The 21,696-nt window shown below is 38.3% G+C and overlaps 1 protein-coding gene across 2 annotated transcripts; it reads left to right on the plus strand.

The window, feature by feature from the left end:
* Positions 1 to 1,769: 1,769 nt before the first annotated feature.
* Positions 1,770 to 21,502, plus strand: BTNL2 (butyrophilin like 2). Of its 2 annotated transcripts, none has more exons than XM_053222964.1 (9): positions 1,770 to 2,091; positions 5,671 to 5,754; positions 7,680 to 8,027; positions 9,641 to 9,922; positions 11,342 to 11,362; positions 14,730 to 15,077; positions 16,090 to 16,371; positions 17,053 to 17,148; positions 21,304 to 21,502. In XM_053222964.1, the coding sequence occupies exons 2-9, from the start codon at positions 5,676 to 5,678 to the stop codon at positions 21,342 to 21,344; spliced, it is 1,497 nt and encodes a 498-aa protein (XP_053078939.1). In that variant the 5' UTR covers positions 1,770 to 2,091; positions 5,671 to 5,675; the 3' UTR covers positions 21,345 to 21,502. The 2 variants fall into 2 exon arrangements, with proteins under 2 accessions (XP_053078939.1, XP_014937194.2); XM_015081708.3 differs by lacking the exon at positions 21,304 to 21,502 and adding an exon at positions 18,334 to 20,598.
* The last annotated feature ends 194 nt before the right edge of the window (positions 21,503 to 21,696 follow it).

Here is a 21,696-nt window from a genome sequence, read left to right on the forward strand (position 1 = left end):
TTGCCTGGTCCCAGATGCTTAGTCTCCTCAGTGCTTCCTGACTGTTTCTCCCACATGTCAACATATCCCTACACAAAATGGACATCCATAGTTCACATAATAATTGAGCACACAGTTCTTACTTCCAAACTGGTAGGCCCTTGAGAAAGCATATGTAAGGGTTTTTTGAGAAGAAATGCACAAAAATTTAAATAAGCTTCCTCAAGCTGGCAGTTACTACTACTGAGACTGACCATAAACAAAATGTATAAAATGGGTGCTAAAGACTCCTGGGAGAATCCCAACAATCTATATCGAGATGATACAGAATATGTGCAATGGGTAGAATATTTTCATACTGCAAATTTCGGTGTAAAAAATTTTCTGTGTTTACTTACTGATCCTAACCTTTATGTCAAGCACTATTATGTCTTATAGTAGAGGAATTAAGCTAATAATTGCAAGTGAAACTCAGTGGCATTCACAAGAATTAATCATTTAAAAACAGACATCTTCCCAGGGTTATTTCTAAGTCCTGAGGTAAGGATGATGCAGTGTTGGTATGGAAGGTTGTCCTCAAATTTCCACCATTGACTCCCACTATATGCCTTGATGATGACTATTCTTTTCACAACATCACTCTCCTCTTGCTATATCATTCCACGCCAGCATTTTAGGTAGCAAAATTCCTTCCAATATTTGAGCCTTACAAGGCCTACCTCTTCTTACCTTGGGTGACTTTCCTTTGCTGCTTCCGTGTTATTTTGGGAGAGGGAAGTCTGTGGCACAGCAGCCATTCTGGGAACCAGAGGTAAAGTGGGGCACTTGCCACATTTACCTAACAGATACATAGAAAGAGTAAAGAGATGCTTGGCAATGCTTAATTATTTTTCTCTCTTCTTCGAAGCTCTCATTCTCCACAGTGGAAAGACTCTTCATCTACACTGAAGGATGAAGGGGAAAAAATCTTATATTAGAGATAACAACATCAAGTTAGGTGCCCAAATATGGGCTTATGATAACAGGGGAGGAGAAGACACTTCAGGGAAAAAAAAATCAGCTCAAATCTTGTTATATCATAATATCAGAAATGCTTATATTTTATACTGAAATGAACATCTAAAATTAAATTTTAAATTATTCTGGAGAATTCCTGAATCCCTGAGAATGTCTCTGCAGAACCCCAGGAAGACCTGTACTTTGATTAAAAAACTGACTTAGGAGAATTTGAAGGAAAATCTAACCTAAACAAGAATACACCCCCCTCCCCAAAATGTGCCTGTAGCCTTTATTGTTATAATTTTTGTGCCCAAGCATTTGGTTGAGAAGCTTATTAAATTTCCTTAGTATCTGAGAGTCAATATCTGACTCAGCAAAAAGGGACAAAGAACCAAGATGAAAAGAGCAGTAAACTTGCACATATGAGACCTTGGCTGGGTGCTGTGAAGCTGGGGAGGGTAATCCCTTTCTGGCCTCTGTTTTCTCCCCAGGAAAACGAAGGATGGGACATTTGCTATTCAGTCTTTCTTCTAACTCTAAGCCCTAGCAAACTGCATTTAGGTGCAAACTTGACACTAAGTCGGGGGGGTGGAGGGGGACCCCTGATATATGGGAGGTGGAAGGAAGGGTGAGGACAGACCACCAGTGCCAGGGGCTGTGTGAGGACCTGCCGGAGACAGCGCACACTTAGTGTGTCAAATGGGGCCCAGTAGTAGTGCCATGGCTTTCAGGGGTTGGTGGAGTGCTAATGTCACAGTTTTGGCTGCAACTAAACCCAGTCAAAGTCCACTCGTCTGAGTTTCACTTTTCCGGGGATTACAGCTGGTAGGAGGTGAAAATGCTATTCTGATTGCAATCCATTTTCAGGGTGGGCCTCCAGGACCCGGCTGTCCCTTGAGCTTGGGTGAAGTGGCACAAATCCCCCTTCACCCTAAGCCAGGGGTACCCGAGGCCACCTCCATGCCGTCTGGCTGTCCCTCAGTTCTCCCTCCGGTCAGCACCCCAGGACCCTGACCTGCCTTTGGACACCTGCACGTGGATGAAGGGTACACCTGAGACCAACTGAGAAGACCCAGCAGCCCCCAGTCTCACCCTGAAGGAGAAAAGAGACACGTGAGTGGCTTGCTGCATCCCTGGCCAGGATGGCCAGGGGAAGTTGGGGAAGTTGACTAAGATGAGGAAATGGGATATGTGGACAGTCAGCGCCCACAGCGAAATTCTGCCGCTTGCCCTAATACCTTTCACTTGCCTCTGACACTCATACCCAACTCCGTGCTTTTCAAAGTCCTGCTGTAGTTTATGTGATACTGCTGTGCCGCAGGCCGGGTGAGGGCACTAGATTAAACTCAGAACAGCAGGATCACGTTATTAACTTGTGCGTGATATTGTGCTTGTGTCTCTGGGCCTCACTTGTCTGTTGTGGCGATGATACAGCTGAACAAATGTTAGGAATGAGTATCTCCATCAGAGAGGAGAGAATGGAGAAGTTCAAGAAAATAAATTGAGATTCTCAAGGTCATAGAAGTAAACACAAAGTCACTTTGTCTCCTAGAATTCTTATTTTACCTTGCTTTCCTTCTATAAAAATGTGTAACATATCATCAGTTATATCTATTTTTAAAACTTATATAGATATATAAACTTCAAACTTTGTGGACTGAATAAATTTATTCTCACCAGTTAATTACTGTAATTACTTGGCGTTTTGCGAATTTAACATTTGAGGTCTTTTCCTGAAAAAACCAAACCAAAACAAAACAAAAAAACCCTCTAAAGACCCAAATATGTAGTAATTTGTCATTTTCTTTGGTGTGAATTTTAATAGTGCACACATAGGTCGCAGAATTCGGAATTGTTACTCACCAAATTCCTCAACACAAACCGCCACTTATCACTCATTTATCATTGCAGCTTAATACTTATACTTTATCCAGAAAATTAAATGAAACATAGGCTTTTAAGAATTCGATGATACATACACAAATTAGACCACATCTCTTGGGAATACCAAAGTTTACCATATTTAGTAGCAATGGCAATTTCAAAAGATTCCTGGCCTATGTTCAAATGGTAAAATTGAGATGTAAAAAACCTTGTAATAAAAATGTTTTAATTTAAAGTTTGCAATGTAAGTCCATGTATTTATATACAAAAAATCTGCCAGAGATTTTCCACACACTGACAGCAGATGGTCCATGACAGTGTTTTCCCTCGGCACTGTTGACATTTTAAGTTGGATAATTCTTTCCTGTGAATTGTATGATGTTTAGCAGCTCATCGGGTGCCCCCTTCCCCCAGTTGTGACCACCAAAAATTTCTGCAGACATTGCCAAAGAATCTCTAAGGGCAAGATTGTTACCTTTCCCATTCAGAACCCTGGTCTAAGGCAGTCATTCTCTCCATTTATACTCGCTCATGAATTTCTCTCTGAGCACCAGTGAAGGTTAAGACACATTTTCACCATTCTCTTCAAAAGTCTCAGGGGCATCAGGGTGTCTCAGTCAGTTAAGCATCTGACTTCAGCTCCGGTCAGGATCTCATGGTTTGTGATTTCCAGACCTGCGTTGGGCTCTGTGCTGACAGCTGGGAGTCTGGAGCCTGCTGGGGATTCTGTGTCTCCCTCTCTCTCTACCCCTCCCCCACTCACGGTCTGTCTCTCCCTCTCTCTCAGAAATAAATAAACGTTAAAAATTTTTTGAAAGCTTCATTAATTTGGGCAGTTTTTTTCTAGTTGCATTTGTAGGTTTCCCCCCTGCTTTAACGTGAAAGGCCTAAAGGAACACAAATCTATAAACTGATTTGTAGCAAGTGCGGGTCCTTCTCAGTTCACATGACTGAGCCATGGTGCTTAGCATGAACTTGACAGGTTTTATTTGCTCTTTCTTGGCGGAACAAAATGTATCTGCTTTTCACAAGAGGGGGCATAGGCAATCTCCTTCATTCAGAGGGGAAGTGACTGATGATGTTTCAAGCAGCGAGCAACAGATGGTCTATGCTGTCTTCTAACACCTGGCTCCATTTTCATATTGATACTTGAGTGCTCTTTTAGATCTTCATGTTGTGACTGGGCTTGTATCAGTTTCCCTAAAGGTATTTACATTTTTTTAATGTTTATTTATTTTTGAGAGAGATAGAGACAGAGTGCGATCAGGGGAGGGGCAGAGAGAGAGAAAGAAAGAAAGAGAGAGACAGAGTCACAGAATTTGAAGCAGGCTCCAGGCTCTGAGTTGTCAGCACAGAGCCCACAGCGGGGCTTGAAGTCACAAGCCCAAAGAGCATGTTCTGAGCCAGAGTCTGAGACTTTACTGACTGAGCCAGCCAGGCACCTCCTCCCTAAAGATGTTTTAGATGAAAGTGTGCATCATTTTAAACAATGAACAGTCATAATAAAGTATAAATCATCCCCAGAAACACTTGGTTTATAATCTCTATTTGAGTGAATGTTGCTTTCCCTGCCCTGCAGAATCTTGACTGGTATTAGTTTCTGGGGAAAAAGAAGCAATAACTAGTTTATTGTTGCTCCTAAGCAGGTTCTTCCAGTTTGGTGTGAAGCAATAAGATATTTGATGTATCAGATGGAATGAGTCTTATGCTGCTTTCACTCTGAATTTTTCAGTTTTCAGAACTAAAGCTAGCCTTCTATTTTTGTCCTAGTAATTTTAAAGCTTTTTAGTTGGTGGAAGTATTTTTATAATGCTGGTACAATGGGCATGTTGGGTTCGCCAACCTCTGCAGTTGCACTATTTCTTATACTTATTCCTGTGTATTTCAAGATGACACTGAAAGGCCATTTAGGGTGGTTTCCTTGGTGGTCTCCTTCTGTAGCCCTATTTCCACCACTCTGTCCTTCATTTTCCAAAGCGTGTCCTGCCCCTGGGTTCTCCCAAGGCACTAGCAATGGCTTCCTGGCTGCAGAGTGAGGATGCGGAGCCCAAATGTCCATCGATGGATGAATGGATAAAGAAGATGTGGTATATATATACAGTGGAGTATTACTTGGTAATCAAAAAGAATGAAATCTTGCCATTTGAAACTACGTGGATGGAACTGGAGGGTATTATGCTAAGTGAAATTAGTCAGTCAGAGAAAGACAAAAATCATATAACTTCACTCATATGAGGACTTTAAGAGACAAAACAGGTGAACATAAGGGAAGGGAAACAAAAATAATATAAAAACAGGGAGGGGAACAAAACATAAAAGACTCATAAATATGGAGAAGAAACTGAGGGTTGCTGGAGGGGCTGTGGGAGGGGGGATGGGCTAAATGGGTAAGGGGCATTAAGGAATCTACTCCTGAAATCATTGCTTCACTATATGCTAACTAATTTGGATGTAAATTTAAAAAAATTAAAATTAAAATTAAAAAAAATTTCTACATGCTCAGAATAAATGGACGTTAGGAGATTTTTTAAAACATGGAAATATTATTGTCCCTTTAGCTCAGGAGGGCTTTTCATTTCAATCAGAAATCTTCCCTCAGGCCTAAAAAAATTGACTAAAGTACCCCACCTGACATAAGGGGTCAGAAATGAACGTTAACTGCAGAGAAATGGTGTCAAGTCCGTTTACTTGTTTGATTGTGGAGGGGTTGATGTTGATTCCTTGTTGTGACTGTGTAATTATTGGAAACCACAGAGTGAGTTTGCTCCATGACAGTGTACTCATATTTTTCTCTTGTGTTTGCTCCAGGGAGAATGGTGGATTTTCCAGGATACAGTCTGTCTGGTGTGGTTGCCTCTTTCTTCTTCGTACTGTTCACCATGAGGCAGCCAGGTACAATGAATGCCCTTCTTCCTTTTACTGTATGCCCAAATGTCCCAGCGATACAGTCAACATGCAGAGTTCCAAGTCAAAAGGGCTAGGACAATATTAGGACTGGGGATCCAGGAACCAAAACATCTATGTTCCAAAAAGGGTCCTCCACTTCCAGCTGTGCTATCTTTGGGAAGTTACTTGAGTACCTTCTCCCTTAGTTTCCTTGTCTCTATGATAAGAATAACAGTATATCTGTGTCTTATAGGCTAGGACAGACTTTAGGATTAAATGAGGCTTCACATAAAATACTACCAGGAACACATTAAGATATTCATCCACCTTCCTGCTTCCATGCAAGACAGCACTTTGGAGACAAGACAATCGACTGCTTCTTAGCATAAATTAAACAGCATGAAAATACTTGGAAACAAGAAATAGAAGAGATTTCCAAGAAATGGATTTTGAAATCTCAGTAGCTGAATTGTATCTTTAAAAAAGATTATGGGGGAGCCTGGGTGGCTCAGTCGGTTAAGCATCCGACTTCAGCTCAGGTCACGATCTCGTGGTCTGTGAGTTCGAGCCCCGCATCGGGCTCTGTGCTGACCGCTCAGAGCCTGGAGCCTGCTTTGGATTCTGTGTCTCCCTCTTTCTCTGACCCTCCCCTGTTCATGCTCTGTCTCTCCCTGTCTCAAAAATAAAATAAACATTAAAAAAAATAAAAAAATAAAAAAGATTATGAAAATTAGGTGTCAGAGGGAAATGTCAGAGGCCCAAGGAAAATGCAGCATGCAGAAGTGGAAAACATATTAGACAGGGCACCAGAAGGCACAGGCACCAGACTGATTGCTGCCAGAAACTATGTGATGTGACGTGGGGATGCCCTGCCCTCTGTGTAATGCAATTTCTTAACCTGTAAAAGATGTCAACTAGATGGAATGAGTTCAGATCTAGCTTCATATTTGGATTCCGTAAATGAAGAACGCAAGCACATCTCCATTCAGTTCTATAGTGATTTTTGACTTGATATTGATCAGCAAGTGAGAGAGTTGAAGCTCCTTTTTAGGATGATTGGATGTGGCAGAGAAAGTGAAAATGGCCCCAGAGCATTTTAGGATAAGAAAGAATATAATAACATGACTTATGAGATTATTAAACTTAATAACAAATAGAATTATTAAATATCTCTTCAATTTGTAGATAACAACAAAGAGGTCAAACATGACTCAAAATTTGATTAAAAGGCTCAGACTCTCTAGACAAAACACTGCCCTTACTCCACCACAAAATGCCCTTGAAAAAACTGAATTGTACATACATAGCTCCAGTAACTGGAATCTTGCCTACTCCAGACCAAAAATTGTTTAAAGTTAAAAAATAATCCCAGTTCCTTACCTAGGACCAGAGAAATCCTGAAAAGCTGAAAAATCTAATGAATGAATTTATTACCTAAATTTTTGGAAAAATGATTATGAAAGCAGTCATTAACAGTATAGAGTAAAATCACTAACTATAAAATAAATTTCTATAAAATATAAAATAAATCACTGACAATGTTCCCAATGTAAAAAATCAATTTATACATTAACTTATTTGAGAATAAAACAACCCAGAAATTGTAGCTTTAGTATCTTAAAGGAGAAGAACTTGAGATTCCAAATCTCAAATCTCACTGGATATAATGGCTTCGCCCCCAAAATCACACAGCTGGTGACAGATATAGTACTGACACTCAATTTTTTTCAACTGCATGTTCTCCTCAATACACAAAATTGTCTTTTTAACAGCAAAATGTGCAAATATCATGCTAGATTTCTTTAAAACACTGAAAATAAAACCTTTCCTTCTCCAGGTGCCTCCATTTTGGTAGGTTGGACATCCCAAAGCAAGCATATTAATCTTCCAACTGACATTTCCCAATTCCTCTTTTTCACTCTGTTTTGTAGATAGCTGGAGAGTGATTGGTCCTGCACATCCTATACTGGCTAGGATTGGGGAAGATGCTCTACTCACCTGTCAAATCCTTCCCAAGAGGGCCATGATGCCCACAAAGATGACATGGTACCGCTCAGATCCCAACGCAGTTGTGTTTGCACAGTGGGATGGAGCTGATGTGACTGAGATGCAAATGGAGGAGTACAGAGAAAGGGTAGAGTGGATAAAGGATGATGTTCCTGAGGGAAGTGTGACTCTGAAGATAAACAACATTCGACCATCTGATAATGGGCAATACTGGTGCTGCTTCGAAGAGAAGAACTATTATGAAGAAACAAGCTTGTTGCTTGAAGTAGCAGGTGAATATCTTGGAAAAGACAGAGTCTTGGAAGGAGAGCTTTATTAACTTGTGGTAAGCTTATTGCCAGTTGAAGAATTACCTTCTAATCATCAAGGCAATTCCTAATGCTCAGCCTTCTTCATTTGAAGAGGAATGCCTTCATTCGAAGGCAGATAGTTCTGAAGTCTTCAAAGCAAGCTCACCTAAAACAGTCTTCTCAAATTTAACTTACACAGTTTTGACTATTCTTGACAATGGAATGGCAATCTGTGACATCCGGTCATTAACAGTTTTTTCTGAGCCACAGATTTGTGGTATATCAGGCCAATGTGTTAGGGTAAGTCAATCACTGAGTGAGTGAGTCTAGCTGATTGCCCAGCAGTCATATCTCTACCTGACTTCCAATATGCAGTAAATTAAATGTGAAAATTGTGTTTCATTGTGGAATGCCCCCCAGTTAGAAAACTAATGCTGAGAACAAAGTGGTTAAGAACTTTGTGCTTTTATGGAGACTACCAAATATTAGTGTTCAATGAATTGAGGACTTCCAGACGCATTTGGACATACCCACTGTGATGCTCTTGTATTAGCAAAGTGAGAAACAGTTGAGAAAAAGGGGATGATTAACCAAACAATTTGTGCTAGGGAAAAAAACACGCATCTGAAAAGTAAATAATCATATGGTTCCCTGACAGGAATGACTCCCTCATATGCTAATGAGAAAATCAGGCAAATCCACTTATCTTCTCAGGGAAATAGTTCTCTGGAGATGTTACCATCTCTGACTCACACTAAAAATGTTCCCTAACACTGTTTTTTCTTAATACCTACAACTACGATCATTATTTTTATGTTCTAGGTGATTGAAGATGGATGAAAGAGCATATGTATTTCTGAGATGTGAAGAGAGGGAGGCAGCTGTTCACTATCAGGAACCTTTGAAAATAAGCCACACATTTCCTAGGGCTCTAGGTGAAGGGAGTGAGTCTCTTTCCCCCAGCAAGTGATAGAGTCAGAATTATCATCTATGGGGACCCCTTTGTTTGGGTTTGAGAGTGATGTTGGATAAAGAAAGAATTTCATGATTACATATAACTGGGATTTCTCAAAAACATTTTCCCATTTACTGGAAGGAAGATTTAGAAACAAGAGCTCCTCGTGGGGCATCCCATTCTACATGTGCAGGTTATCTACTTGCTCCCCAAGGAGCAAGAATAGTCCCCATGTAGATGATTTCTGGCTTTATATTTATTAAACATTCTAATTAATCAGAGTCAAGGTATCATCTAAAATGTCGGACAGAGTTTGTGGCATGGGGAAGCTCAATGAATAAATTATAACACATCTTTGCTGGCAGCACTAGTGACATAAGCAAAATGTCGTTATGTCCCTTTCTCTATTCTCCTCTGTCTGGATCTGAAGAAAAATACGTATGCTAAAGTTTATACATCCAGACTGGAGAACAAAGTGAATATGAACTCCAGTTTGAATGCGAAGATTTTGGACTACTTCTTGCTCCCCAGACCTATGAACTCTTGCCCCCTCCCTATAAGACATGTCACTGGGATCTCAGTTTCTATGATTTGTGCCTCCCTGGGTTCCAGGCCTCAGGGCTGTGTCTTCCTTCCACAGGTGTGGGATCTTCCCCTTACATCCACATGGAGGGACCTATAGAAAGTGGAGTCCAGCTTGTGTGCACTGCAAAAGGCTGGTTCCCAGAGCCCCAGGTCTATTGGGAAGATGCCACAGGAAAGAAGTTGCTGTCTGTCTCTGAGCATTCCATCCAAGATGAGAACGGCCTGTTCTATGTGGAAGCCACTCTTGTGGTGAGGAATGCCTCTTTGGAGACCATGTCCTGCTTCATCCACAACCCTATCCTCAATGAGGAGAAGAGCTCAGTCATCTCCATTCCAGGTCAGAGCTCTGCCTCTAGTACTAATGTGCTCAGATTAACAAGAAAGGTTCAAGGGACTGTTCCTTAGCACTGAATATTCTTTTTATCAAGGAAAATATCTAAAATTTAATAATATGTATTAAAAGGTATAAACTATTAATGGTTGGAATTTTGATTGAATATTTTGATTGAATAGCTATTGTGAATGATATTCCAGTTATTTTCAAGTTCTACCTTTTCTTTTTGAATTAATTTTCTTTACTCACAAGTATGCATCACATGACAAAGAAAATAAAACTATATTCTTTCAATTAAAATGTTTTCCTATGCCACATTGTGCCAATTACTTCTGGAAACCTATCATGTGATGATTATCAGAGATGGAGACAACTATTTACATAATAGCATCTTATCTATAACCTTATTTATAAATAGCAACAAAAACAGCAAAAAAGGCACAATACAACAGTGGAGTGTTGTGTCTTATGTTATTATAAATTATAGTATTGATGCAAAATGATATTTTCAAATGATTTTAATGGTTGAAAAATCCTCATGATGGACTATTAATGATGAAGATTATACCTATCTACCTACTTACGTATCTATCTATCTATAAACATTTACAATCATGTGAAGAATAATGGCTTTTAAATAACTTAAAACAGCACTAAGACTTTGGGACACTTTCTTATATTTAGATATTAAGATATAGTTATTCTTACTCATATAAATGGATATGTGAAAGAATTTAAAGTAAACATTACATGTGAATTTTTTTTGTCTTTTTTAAAATGTTTATTTATTTTTGAGAATGAGAGACAGAGTGTGAGCAGGGGAGGGGCAGAGAGAGAGGGAGACACAGAATCCAAAGCAGGCTCCAGGCTCTGAGCTGTCAGCACAGAGCCTGACGTAGGCCTCGAACCCACAAACTGTGAGATCATAACCTGAGCTGAAGTCAGCCCCTTAACCGACTGAGCCACCCAGGGGCCCCCACATGTGAATGTTAAAAGGAGCTGAATATATATATTACATGCTTTATATATATAAATGCTTTATATATATGTTTAATCTGTCAGTTTGGAATTTGAGGTAATAATTGTGTATGCCCATATATTTTTATACTTTCCATGCACTTATAAGAAGAATATGTATTATTTTTATAAGATATTAAATTTCAATATGTTAAATATCAGGAAAAACAAACAATTTTTTGTGTGTGCAAAAAAAAAAAGGAAACACAACTGGATCACAAAATGATCTATGGGAAAGAATATTTTTCTGCATTTAATTTCTTTTTTATAAATTCAGCTTTTCAATTCAAAGTAGAACTTTTTTCTTTTCTTTTCCTTTTCTTTTCTTTTTTTCTTTTCTTTTAATAGTTTCTCTCCTTTCCTTAGATCAAATTCTTTAATATATTATTTTCATTCTTTTTACAGAGAAACTCCAGAATGAGCTAGGTAAGTAGACATTGGATGCACAAATGTAGAAAAGACTTTGCCTCCCCAAAGGAAAGTGGTAATCCCTGGACAAAGCCAGCAGGAGCTACCATGACAGCTCGTGATCCAGATGAGAAACTGAGGCACGACTTTACCAAGTATCAAGTTCAGTTACTACCAAAGGTGACTAGCCAAATGTAGGCCTCCACAGCCTCCTTCAAGCACCATTGCACAGTGTAACCTTTGACTTTAAGTGTTCACAGGGACCCCAGTGAGCTTCAGATAGATACCCGTAAGGGGCACAGACATAATCTCTGCTCTATTTGACTGGAGGAAAGGGTGGTGTCCTTAGACACCATTCCTTTGTGTCTAAGGAGTGGTATAGGACAGGTGGTGGGGCTCTGGAGGTCCTTTTAAAATATTTTAGTGTGAAGGGGCAGTGTCATGGTAACTGGAAGTCACTACCCATCACCTTAACCCTCTGGCCTGCTATGGTTTCTGCACCTTCTCCTCACCCCAGTGGATGGGAGCCTCATCACTATTGGATGGGAGCCATTACTTTCCCAGATCAGGCTGGAACAATGTGCTGGGTCAATCATTTCCTGTTTTTCTGTTTCTTTTTTTTACTTAGTAGTTGGACTGCAGTATTATTATTTTACTGTACGTAAGATAAAGATAAATGGTTTAAAAAGTAACCAACTGATATTTGAGTCTCTTTCAGTTTTTCCTTCACTTCCTTACCATCTTCCTCCTTTCTGTGATGTCTTCTCCCAAACCATGATAACCAGCCTGCTCCCTGCCCAGGTGCATATGACCTTGTATCACTTATTTTCTCCATCAATATCCTGCTCTCTCTCTCAAATCACCAGTTACAAGGAATGTATGTATGTGTGTGTGTGTGTGTGTGTGCCTATGTGCACATTAGATGAGCTTAAGCATACTTTTCAGTCCATGTAGGAATTTTTGAGGAAAATCATGGTGGCAAACACACCTCAATCTCTGCCAGAGTCTAGTGTGACACTTTCGACCCTATCGAGCCATAAAGATAAAGGGAAGGGCCTTGGGAAGGTCAAAGGTAATGCCACAATCTGAGGAGAACTTCACCCCTGTGAGTCTTACCTTCTAAGTTAGATCCTTTTCTGCCTGGGTGGTATCTGCTTATGAGCAGTCAGAAACCTTAACTAACAAAACTTGTTAGTTACAGATCAGAAAGTCAAGCCAGTGTTTGGGGCAGGTTGGCATATGTCTCTCTCTGTCCCCCAGGAAGACTTTAGGTAAAGAGTCACTCCTCCAAGTTATCTGAATCTATTTGACATGTCCATTGCAGACCCAGCACACAAAATGCAATCTGATGTTGTGCTGTTCCTAGTTGTGCTGACCTTCTGGGACCACAGTAAAACATGAAGAAAATATGGAGCTCCCCTGGCTTCCTGTCAGGTGGAGATTACAGGGCTGCACCTTCAGGAGCTTTGAGGGTTGGTGATCATTGGTCTCTATTTTCCTCATCTTCAGAATGAACGTGTTGAATTTAATCTCTAATGTAGTGTCAGGCCTTAAGAGTCTGGATATGATATGATATAATTAACTTAATATTATATAATATCAATATATATATATATATATATATATTTCACTTAATTGAATATGCTGATTGAAAGAGGATTACATGGCATATGATGGGATTATCAGGTTTTAAGGAATTGGTGTATTATGCAGTAAACTGCACTCTCCAGAGAATATTTAATTTTCAGTGAATATTCAGAGGGCATTTCAGTAACATACATACAATAGCACCAAATAAAACAAAACAACATATGTCATCACAAATTGTGTGGAAGGGTATGGACAAAACTATATAGAGAAAGGGAATTATGCAGAGCTTCTCACAAGGAACTTGTATTCTAGTAGAATATCAATTATTAACAGATTGCACTACATGATTTTTTTTCCTGCACTTTAAACTTTATTTTTTACTTGGATATTGGAAAAACAGGAGTTTCATATATGTATGATACACCTACTCATATGGGTAATAGAGATAAGGAAATCGTCTGTTTTATTAAGCAATCTACTGTAAAATACATGGATAGAGAAAGAGCAGCAGACTAATCCCTAGTTCATTTTTTCTGACTCCTACTTTTCCCTTAAGATTTTAAAAGATATATATGCAATGGAGATAATATTATTTTAGGTAAAATTGAAGGATAAAGCAAACAAAATGCTGGAAATAATTGGGAGCCAAATTTTAGCTAGAATAGAAAGGAATAATCTGAAAATTAGGATTGTGTTGACAGAAAGTTTCCTTTCTAAAGAAGAACCTGGCAGATTTTGGCTAATTACATAATGAGGACATTTTTGCCATTGACTCCCATCCAGACAATACATGAATTTATGCCTGTATTTCTATTATAAATGATCACAACCTATGTGAAAACATTTTTACCACTTGATAGAAAAGGTTGACTCTCAATTTAGAACAAAGCAAAACTGACATGGTCAGAGCCTGATGAACTGGAAGTGTAACATAGCTTGGGTCCAGGAAAGCCACCAGAGAATATCTCCCATTTTCACAATGGGAGGATTAGGACTCTTTTGTGTATTTGTTGTTGTTTTATGTTTTGTATTTTAACAACCTCCCCAATTCTTGATCTTATAATGCTTCTCAAAATATTCTGATGACATTGAACCTGATGTGTGTTTAGAACTCCACATATGTGGGACCTCAGGGAACTAAAATATAACGCCTTATAAGGTGTTATAAAAATCAAACCAGGGGAAGGTTTCTTGATATTTCATTACTAAAAATCCACCTGACACTCATTCTTATCCCTTCTCATTATCAAGACAGAAAGAATGGTTACGGTGCCCTTGAGTCTCACGGTCTGCATGCCTCCACTCACATTGTTTGATCATCCAAGAGGTTTATATAGATTTTTGTGTATAACTCCAGAACAATCTTATTATTTTGATAGTGATATACTTATTTTACAGTTTAAGAAACTGAGGCATACACAGATTGAGTAGTTTAAAGAGGTCATATAGATGTGAAGTGATAAAATACTAATTTTATTCTAGAAGTAGTAATTGCAAAATTATTTTATTGGGGTGTAATCTGAATAAAATTATAAGTAAGGGCAGGTGTGGGTTCCATTAGTAGTTCTTTTTTTTTTTTTCAGACTGACACACATCATGGGATGGTTCTACCTTGGACAGGGACAGCCTCTATCCTGATTCCACCAAACTTCCCCCTCTCTAAAGGATGACCTTGTGCCTCACAGCTTCCCTGGGATGCCCATGGGTTCTAAACACCACTGGAGATGTTCTTACTGATGGCACTATTTGTTTCATTTTGTTTCTTTCATTGTGTTTTGTCTGCTGTATTTCATAGCTTCTTTAAAAGTGATTGGACCTTCCCAGCCCATCCTTGTCAGAGTGGGAGAAGACATACAACTAACCTGTTGTCTGTCCCCCAAGACTAATGCACAAAGCATGGAGGTGAGGTGGCTCCAATCACACCATTATCCTGCTGTTTATGTGTATGCGGATGGGGAACATGTGACTGAAGAGCAGATGACAGAATATAGAGGGAGGACAGTCTTGGTGAGTGATGCCATCAATGAGGGGAGACTGACCCTGCAGATACACAACGCCACAACGTCAGATAATGGGCAGTACCGGTGCCGTTTTGAAAAAGATGGTGTCTACCAGGAGGCCAGTTTGGATCTGAAGATAGTAGGTAAGGATTCCAGATGTTTTGGTTTCAACCTCTGTTCCTACTGCTTTAACATGCTAGTTCCTGGAAATTTGCCTGGTACCTGAAATTTTCTGAATGACCATTCATTTGTCAAATTTATATTGAACACTCTGATGCACAGGAACTGTAGTACATACTTATAAATTCACAAACTCAAATGAACCAGATTTAATTCTCTGGGTATAAAATCTGTGCACTTACCAGGATCTCCATAAAATGACCACATGTTTACTAAAACTGGAGAATTTTACTCCATAACTTTACACAAAACTAATTATTTCACAGAGTGTTATTAAAATTCTGGAAAATGTGTAGTTACTAGGAAGTATAACTGTGCGAAGATTAAACTAGATCTACATATCAGTTAAAATAATAAGTATCAACAGAATTGGCAGGATGGAAGAGGAAAGACAAAATCACTCCCTGAATGATAATTTCCCACTGCTTATATTGTGAGTTAGAATTGATTTTTCAAGGTTAGCAAATGCCATTGAAGACACAGGTCAACATCTTAGATAATTGATTTGTTTCTCTCATTGATTTTGTGTCTCCGTTCATAAACATATTCATGACATATCCATAGGGGCACACGTTGAGAAGTTAAATGGACTCCATCATTTTCTGCCACTGGACACACATATTTCTAAAATCTTGATCTTTAAGAATATTCTCTTAATCATTTTCTTTTATCCTGTCCATGAGATTTGTGTCATGGTCAAACTTATTTTGTTCACAGATACAGAAAAGATTGGATTTAAAATTTATTGTTCCTCTGACTCTCTCTGAGGATTGAATTTAGGAAGACAAAAAATAAAAAACAAAACAATAAACCACTCCAGCCAATGTCATCTCTCAGTGGAATATAATTCCACTGTAAGCTTTGTTCTCTTCCCAAACCTTTGACTTGCCAAGCTCTTTCCTCTCAGTGAAGTTACTGGCCATATAACCACTTGGCAGATACTTGAGGTTTTGTTCCTTGATCTTTATTCCCCAGGTCTAGGTTCTTCCCCGCTGATTACCATAATAGGACAGAAGGATGGAGAAATAGAGTTGATGTGCAGTTCAGAAGGGTGGTTCCCACAGCCCCATGTGCAGTGGAAGGACATGGAAGCAAAGATAATACCATCATTTTCAGAGGTTCTGACTCAAGGAAGTCATGGGCTTTTCCATGTGAAGACATCTCTATTGGTCACAAACAGCTTTATTGTGAATGTAACCTGCTCCATTAGCAACCCCCTTCTTGGTGAGGAGAAAATGGCAACTTTTTCTCTCTCAGGTTGGTGACTCCATGTGTTCCTCTCAACTGTGGAAAATAAATATGAAGACAAATGCAGACTTACTTATTTTATTGCTCTACCATATTTTAATTTTTATTTTATTCTCTCTGGTAAAGTCTCCACTATCTCTTGCAAAACTGGTCTTCAGGACACCTGGAGTTCCTATCGATATCCCTTGACTAAAGTCCTAAGGTTATATTGTTGTGTATACACTAACTTTTAAGAATTGACTCTACTGTTACTCTAAGGACAAAGCCTTTTCTTCTGATGTAAAAACAATATCACTCTTGGTGTTCTTTTTTCTTTATTGTGGATTGTCTTCAGAATTAGAAACTAGTTTTCCTTAACATCATCTTCATGCCTGTGGATTAAATAATTTTATCCTTGTGTTACCCTCATTACTCCAGCAATGGTGATATAATTGGAAAAGAGAAGGGAAAGAAATGTGTGTGTGTGTGTGTGTGTGTGTGTGTATTTCTGACAGGAGCAAACAATAAAGCTAGCATAAACTTTGGGTCTCTCCTCAGCTTCTGCAGAGCAGGGAGGAACTGACCAGCTATCTCCTTGAGAGACCCACTTCTCATCCTCCTTTCTAGCCCAGGAGTTGTTCAGATAAAAAGAACAATCTTTGAATTTTCCCAGGTTCATGACTTAATGAGCTTATGGGTTTTCCATTTTAGAGTCCATGATGACTTTTTCATGGAAGACAGTGCTTATTTGTGGATTGCTTCTTGCTGCAGCTGTAGGCCTGGTCATAAGGAAGAGGTATAAAAAAGGTAAGTCAGGTAAATAGAAATGGTATGGAGCATACTTTGTAATGGGAACCTTGCTGTGCACTTTCCCTAGCCTCTCTTTTCAGCAACCGCATAGGGGAGGCTTTCAGTGAACATTCAGTAATTAATGAAACATAAGGTCCATGGTTTTACATTCATGTAATGGATTGGTGTTGACTGATATCAGAGTTTACAGTGATAAAAGTAGCAAAAGAATTAAAAGACAATAATTGGATCCCACTATGAACATTCCCAAGTGATCTAGTTAAGGAGAGGATGAAAAAAGTAGCATAGTCATCTATGCTTTCAAGACTGATAGCTGAGACTTGACTGAGGTTCTGTTGGTATGAACATTTCACTAAGATCTTTAAAAATATGGTGACTCACTTATTGGTGGTTCTTGTTCTGTGGATAAAGGGCCCTTATGTGTTGACATAGAGATTGTTTTTTGTGCCCTATAAAGTTTCTTCACTTCAAATTTCTTATGTCACTGTAACTTTGGTTTGCCTGTTTGGATGTTAATGTAATGAAATTTATATTTTAAAATACTCCACATTGATTATTATCATAATGGATTTTCTTTCTCTATAATGAACATGACATTGGATCCAAATAGAGCTTACCCAGAATGATACTTTCTGAGGAGAACAAGCATGTGACCCCTGAACACTCATGCAGCCATACATCCTATGGAGATTTGGCAACTTGCTCAATGTGCCAAGCCAGGAGGGGCTCATGTGAGGGAAGTGGTACTGTGAGGTGGAGGTTGGGGACAAGACAGTATGGGTCTCAGGTGTTGCCAAGGATAATGTAGCAAGGGAGTCACCCCTGTGTTACCTGCGAATGTGTTCAGGCAATGAGTCACTATAGAAACCAGTACGGGCCATTACCTTTCTTCCAAGCGTCCTCTCCATGGCTCCAGGATGGGTCAGAATCTCCCTTGAAGAGCCTCTGGATACCTTTACTTTTATAATATGACCAACAAGTGCTCTATCTACACTTTTCCCCAAGTTTTCTTCTCTGAAACTACACTCCTTCTTCATTTTCATTCTTTGATCCTTTAATGTGGGTTCTCCTGACATCTTTCCTGCACCCATGAAATTTTGCAACATCTCCAAGGGAAATAACAACCTTGGATTCTGGAAACAAGGATTATATTCTAAGTCCCAGCTCTTCTCCTTTTACCAGCTGCTTGAAAGATTTCACGCCATCGTCAAGCTACCAAATCAAGATGCTTTAATGTCAGTCTGGCTTCAAATCTGATCTGGAGACTGATCCTTCAGAGAACTATCCTCTCCCAAGCTGTCTGATATCCTGCCACTCATCACAACCTGATATGTGATGACCAAAGATTCTTAGAAAATCCAACGGGAAATGCAATTAGGCCTATAGGAGGAAATGCAAGGAATTATTATTTGATATGTTCCTTTACGAAGGTGACAATTTTCCAAGTGGGGCTAAGTAAATGAAAAATACTGTTGAAAAGAGTAAGAGAAAATACAGCTAAATGGAAAGAGAAAAATATGATAACTGAGATATAATCTTGAATATCATATGAAATGTGGAATTCCTGTTCCAGACTTTTTCAAAAAGTTAATAGAGAACTTGGAGTGAAAAAATTTTTCAGAAATTCTAGTCCAAGACAAATGCCATATGATTTAATTTATGTGTGGAATCCAAAAGCAAAACAAATGAATAAATAAACAAAAAGCAGAATCAGATCTATGAATACAGAGAACAAACTGATGGTTACCATAGAGAAGGGGTAGGGGTATGAGCAAAATGGGTGAAGGGGAGTGGGAGACATAGGTTTCCAGTTACGGAATGAATAAGTACAAAAATTAAAGGTACACCATAGGAAATACAGTCAATAATATTACAATAGTATTGTATGGTGACATATGGTGAGCATAGCATAATATACAGACTTGTTGAATCACTATGTTGTAAACCTGAAATTAATGTAACATTGTGTGTCAACTTTCCTCAAATAAAAAAAAATTTAAGTAAAAGAAATTCTAGTCCAAGAAAAAAATTAATTTCTTTTCATTGTATCTATATGAGATGATAGATGTTAACTAAACCTAGTGTGGTAAACATTTCCACAATATATACAAAATGAATCATCATGCCGTGGACCTTACTCTTATATAGTGATATATGTCAATTATTTAACAATAAAAGGAAAAAAAGAGAAAAAATCATTGTGTCATGTATATGAAGATATCAGTTTTATTTTTAGAGTAAAAAAGTGCACAATTAAAATTTATAATTCCAAGATAAATATACATAAGTGATAAATGCAACACATAGCAAAATTTTTTTAAAGTCATAATGAATTACAGAAGAGAAGCTACATGTGGAAGAGGAGAGACTCTGGAAAAGGGAAGATTTGGAAAAAGTCTTAAAGTCTTCTGAAGTGACAATGAGGAATACCTACTAATGGCACTCTGCTGTTTTTTAGGATGACAGCCATCACAGTAATCACTGTCCTTTGAAAATCATTCATTTGTTGCATCCTGGAGAGTCTCTTTTGGCTCATAGTATTTTTTTCTCTGTTTTTTTTTTTAAGTCATACATTTATGTTTGAAACTATTATTCTCCCACTGGTATTTACACATTTATATTACTTAGTTTTAAATTTTTCAGTTGTGAAATACACATAACACAAAACTTATTATTTTAGCCATTTTAAAGTATACAATTCAGTGGTATTTATGCCTTCATAATTTTGTGCAGCCATCTTCAGCATCCAGTTCCAGAATATTGTTCCAGAAGAAAACTCTATAACGATTAAGCAGTCACTATCCATATTCTCCTCTCCCCAGCCTTTGGAAACCACTAATCTCACTAATCTATTTTCTGTCCCTATGAATTTGCCTATACTAGATATTTCATATAAATGGAGTTGTAAAATATATGGATTTTGTTTTTAGTGCCTGGCTTTTTTTTTTTTTTTTTTTACTTAGCATAGTGTTTTTAAGGTTCATCCATGTTGTAGCATGTACCAGTACTTCATTCCTTTTTTCTGTTAAAAAATTTTATTTTTTTAAGAGCTGTTTTAGTTTTACTACAAAATTGAGTGGAAAATTCAGAGCATTCTCATATCCCTCCTCTCTTTCCTCACAATTTCCTCTACTATTAATACCTTGCACTGGTGTAGTACATTTGTTACAACAGATGAATTGATATTGATGCATTATTTCCAACTACAGTTCATAGGTAGGGTTCACATCAGGGTTCACTTTTTGTGTTGTACATTCTGTAGGGTTTGGCCAATGACTTACCATTTTTGGTACATTAATATACCCTGATATACTCTATATTTTGAATACAAACTTATTAGTAGATATGTTAGTTTTGCCTTAAAATATTTTTAATGTTACTCTATTTTGATCTAATATAATTTAAAATGTTTTCTCTAATAAAGTCTGAAAGTTAACTATCCCTTTATTTATTTATTTTTTGTCTTCCTTCCTGATCAGTCTTTTTGCTTGTTAGTTTTATGTACTTGTGCCAGCCCTATATATAAACATATAGGTTTTCCCTAGGAAGGTCTCAAGAAAATGTGTTTTTTATCAGTCACATTCTTTCACTATGTATTAAGAAACCTGTTTTTCTTTAGCTCACCAAATTGGGGATTAATTTATTTTCTCAGTTCCAATGCCACTTGGGAAAATCATGGGGAAGGAGAATGATTGGTGGCTTGACTAAAACACCCCAATCATTGAGCCATCACTGTGGCTGATGGATGGATTGGCCATCAAGGATCCTGTTCCCTGACACTCCTGATGCATAGGTAGCTGGTCGTAGTCATGAAAAGCATGGGACTCTCGGAAGAGTTGTACAGATTGGATGGATCTCAATTTAAAGGAGAGGACTGGAGGAAACCAGAGACTTTCAGTTCCATTAGGGCAGTGATTGTGTGTGTGTGTGTGTCCTCACAAAAAGTGACATATATTAGTTGATCAATAAACATTTATGAAATAGAGGAATAGATTCATAAACAGGATATTTATAAGATATTTTATCTGTATAATGCACTGTGGTCAGCTGTAGAGATAAAGTGATTAGTAAGGCTAATTCCTGCCCTAAGATATTTTTTTATTCTAGTAAGGTGTCTCTTTGTTTTTTGAATGTTTTATCATTCCTTTCTAGGCTCTATTCAGAATGGGATTGCCAGAGTGGTCCAGCAATAAATAATTAATTGATGGAGTCAGATGGTGAATTCAAGGTCACTACTTTGTCAGGAACTATGGGCTACTTGGAGATCCTTCATTGCTCGTTGATTTACTCATAGCAGAAATGAGGATATGATGGAGGATGCTACCCCTCACATTTCTACAACTGTGATCCCAGCAGAAAATTAGCCTTCATATTTTCTTTCATTGCCACCTCTAGCCTATGTTCTTTAAGATCTAAGCTTAGAAGGACAAAACCCATTAAAATGAGTGGAGGAATAGGGGCGCCTGGCTGGCTCAGTGGTGAAGCATATGAGTCTTAATCTCAGAGTCCTGACTTCATTAGAGCTTACTTAACACCACCACAACA

This window comes from Acinonyx jubatus, chromosome B2 (assembly GCF_027475565.1).
Source record: "Acinonyx jubatus isolate Ajub_Pintada_27869175 chromosome B2, VMU_Ajub_asm_v1.0, whole genome shotgun sequence".
NCBI lineage: Eukaryota > Metazoa > Chordata > Mammalia > Carnivora > Felidae > Acinonyx > Acinonyx jubatus.

What these genes read in the sequence shown, in the direction of transcription:
- BTNL2 (XM_053222964.1), top strand. Translation starts at nt 5,676, where the DNA reads ATGGTGGATTTTCCAGGATACAGTCTGTCTGGTGTGGTTGCCTCTTTC. An exon ending in CTTGTTGCTTGAAGTAGCAG is followed by an intron (nt 8,028 to 9,640) that starts GTGAATATCTTG and finishes TTCCTTCCACAG; the next exon opens with GTGTGGGATCTTCCCCTTAC. An exon ending in GGCAACTTTTTCTCTCTCAG is followed by an intron (nt 16,372 to 17,052) that starts GTTGGTGACTCC and finishes TTTCCATTTTAG; the next exon opens with AGTCCATGATGACTTTTTCA.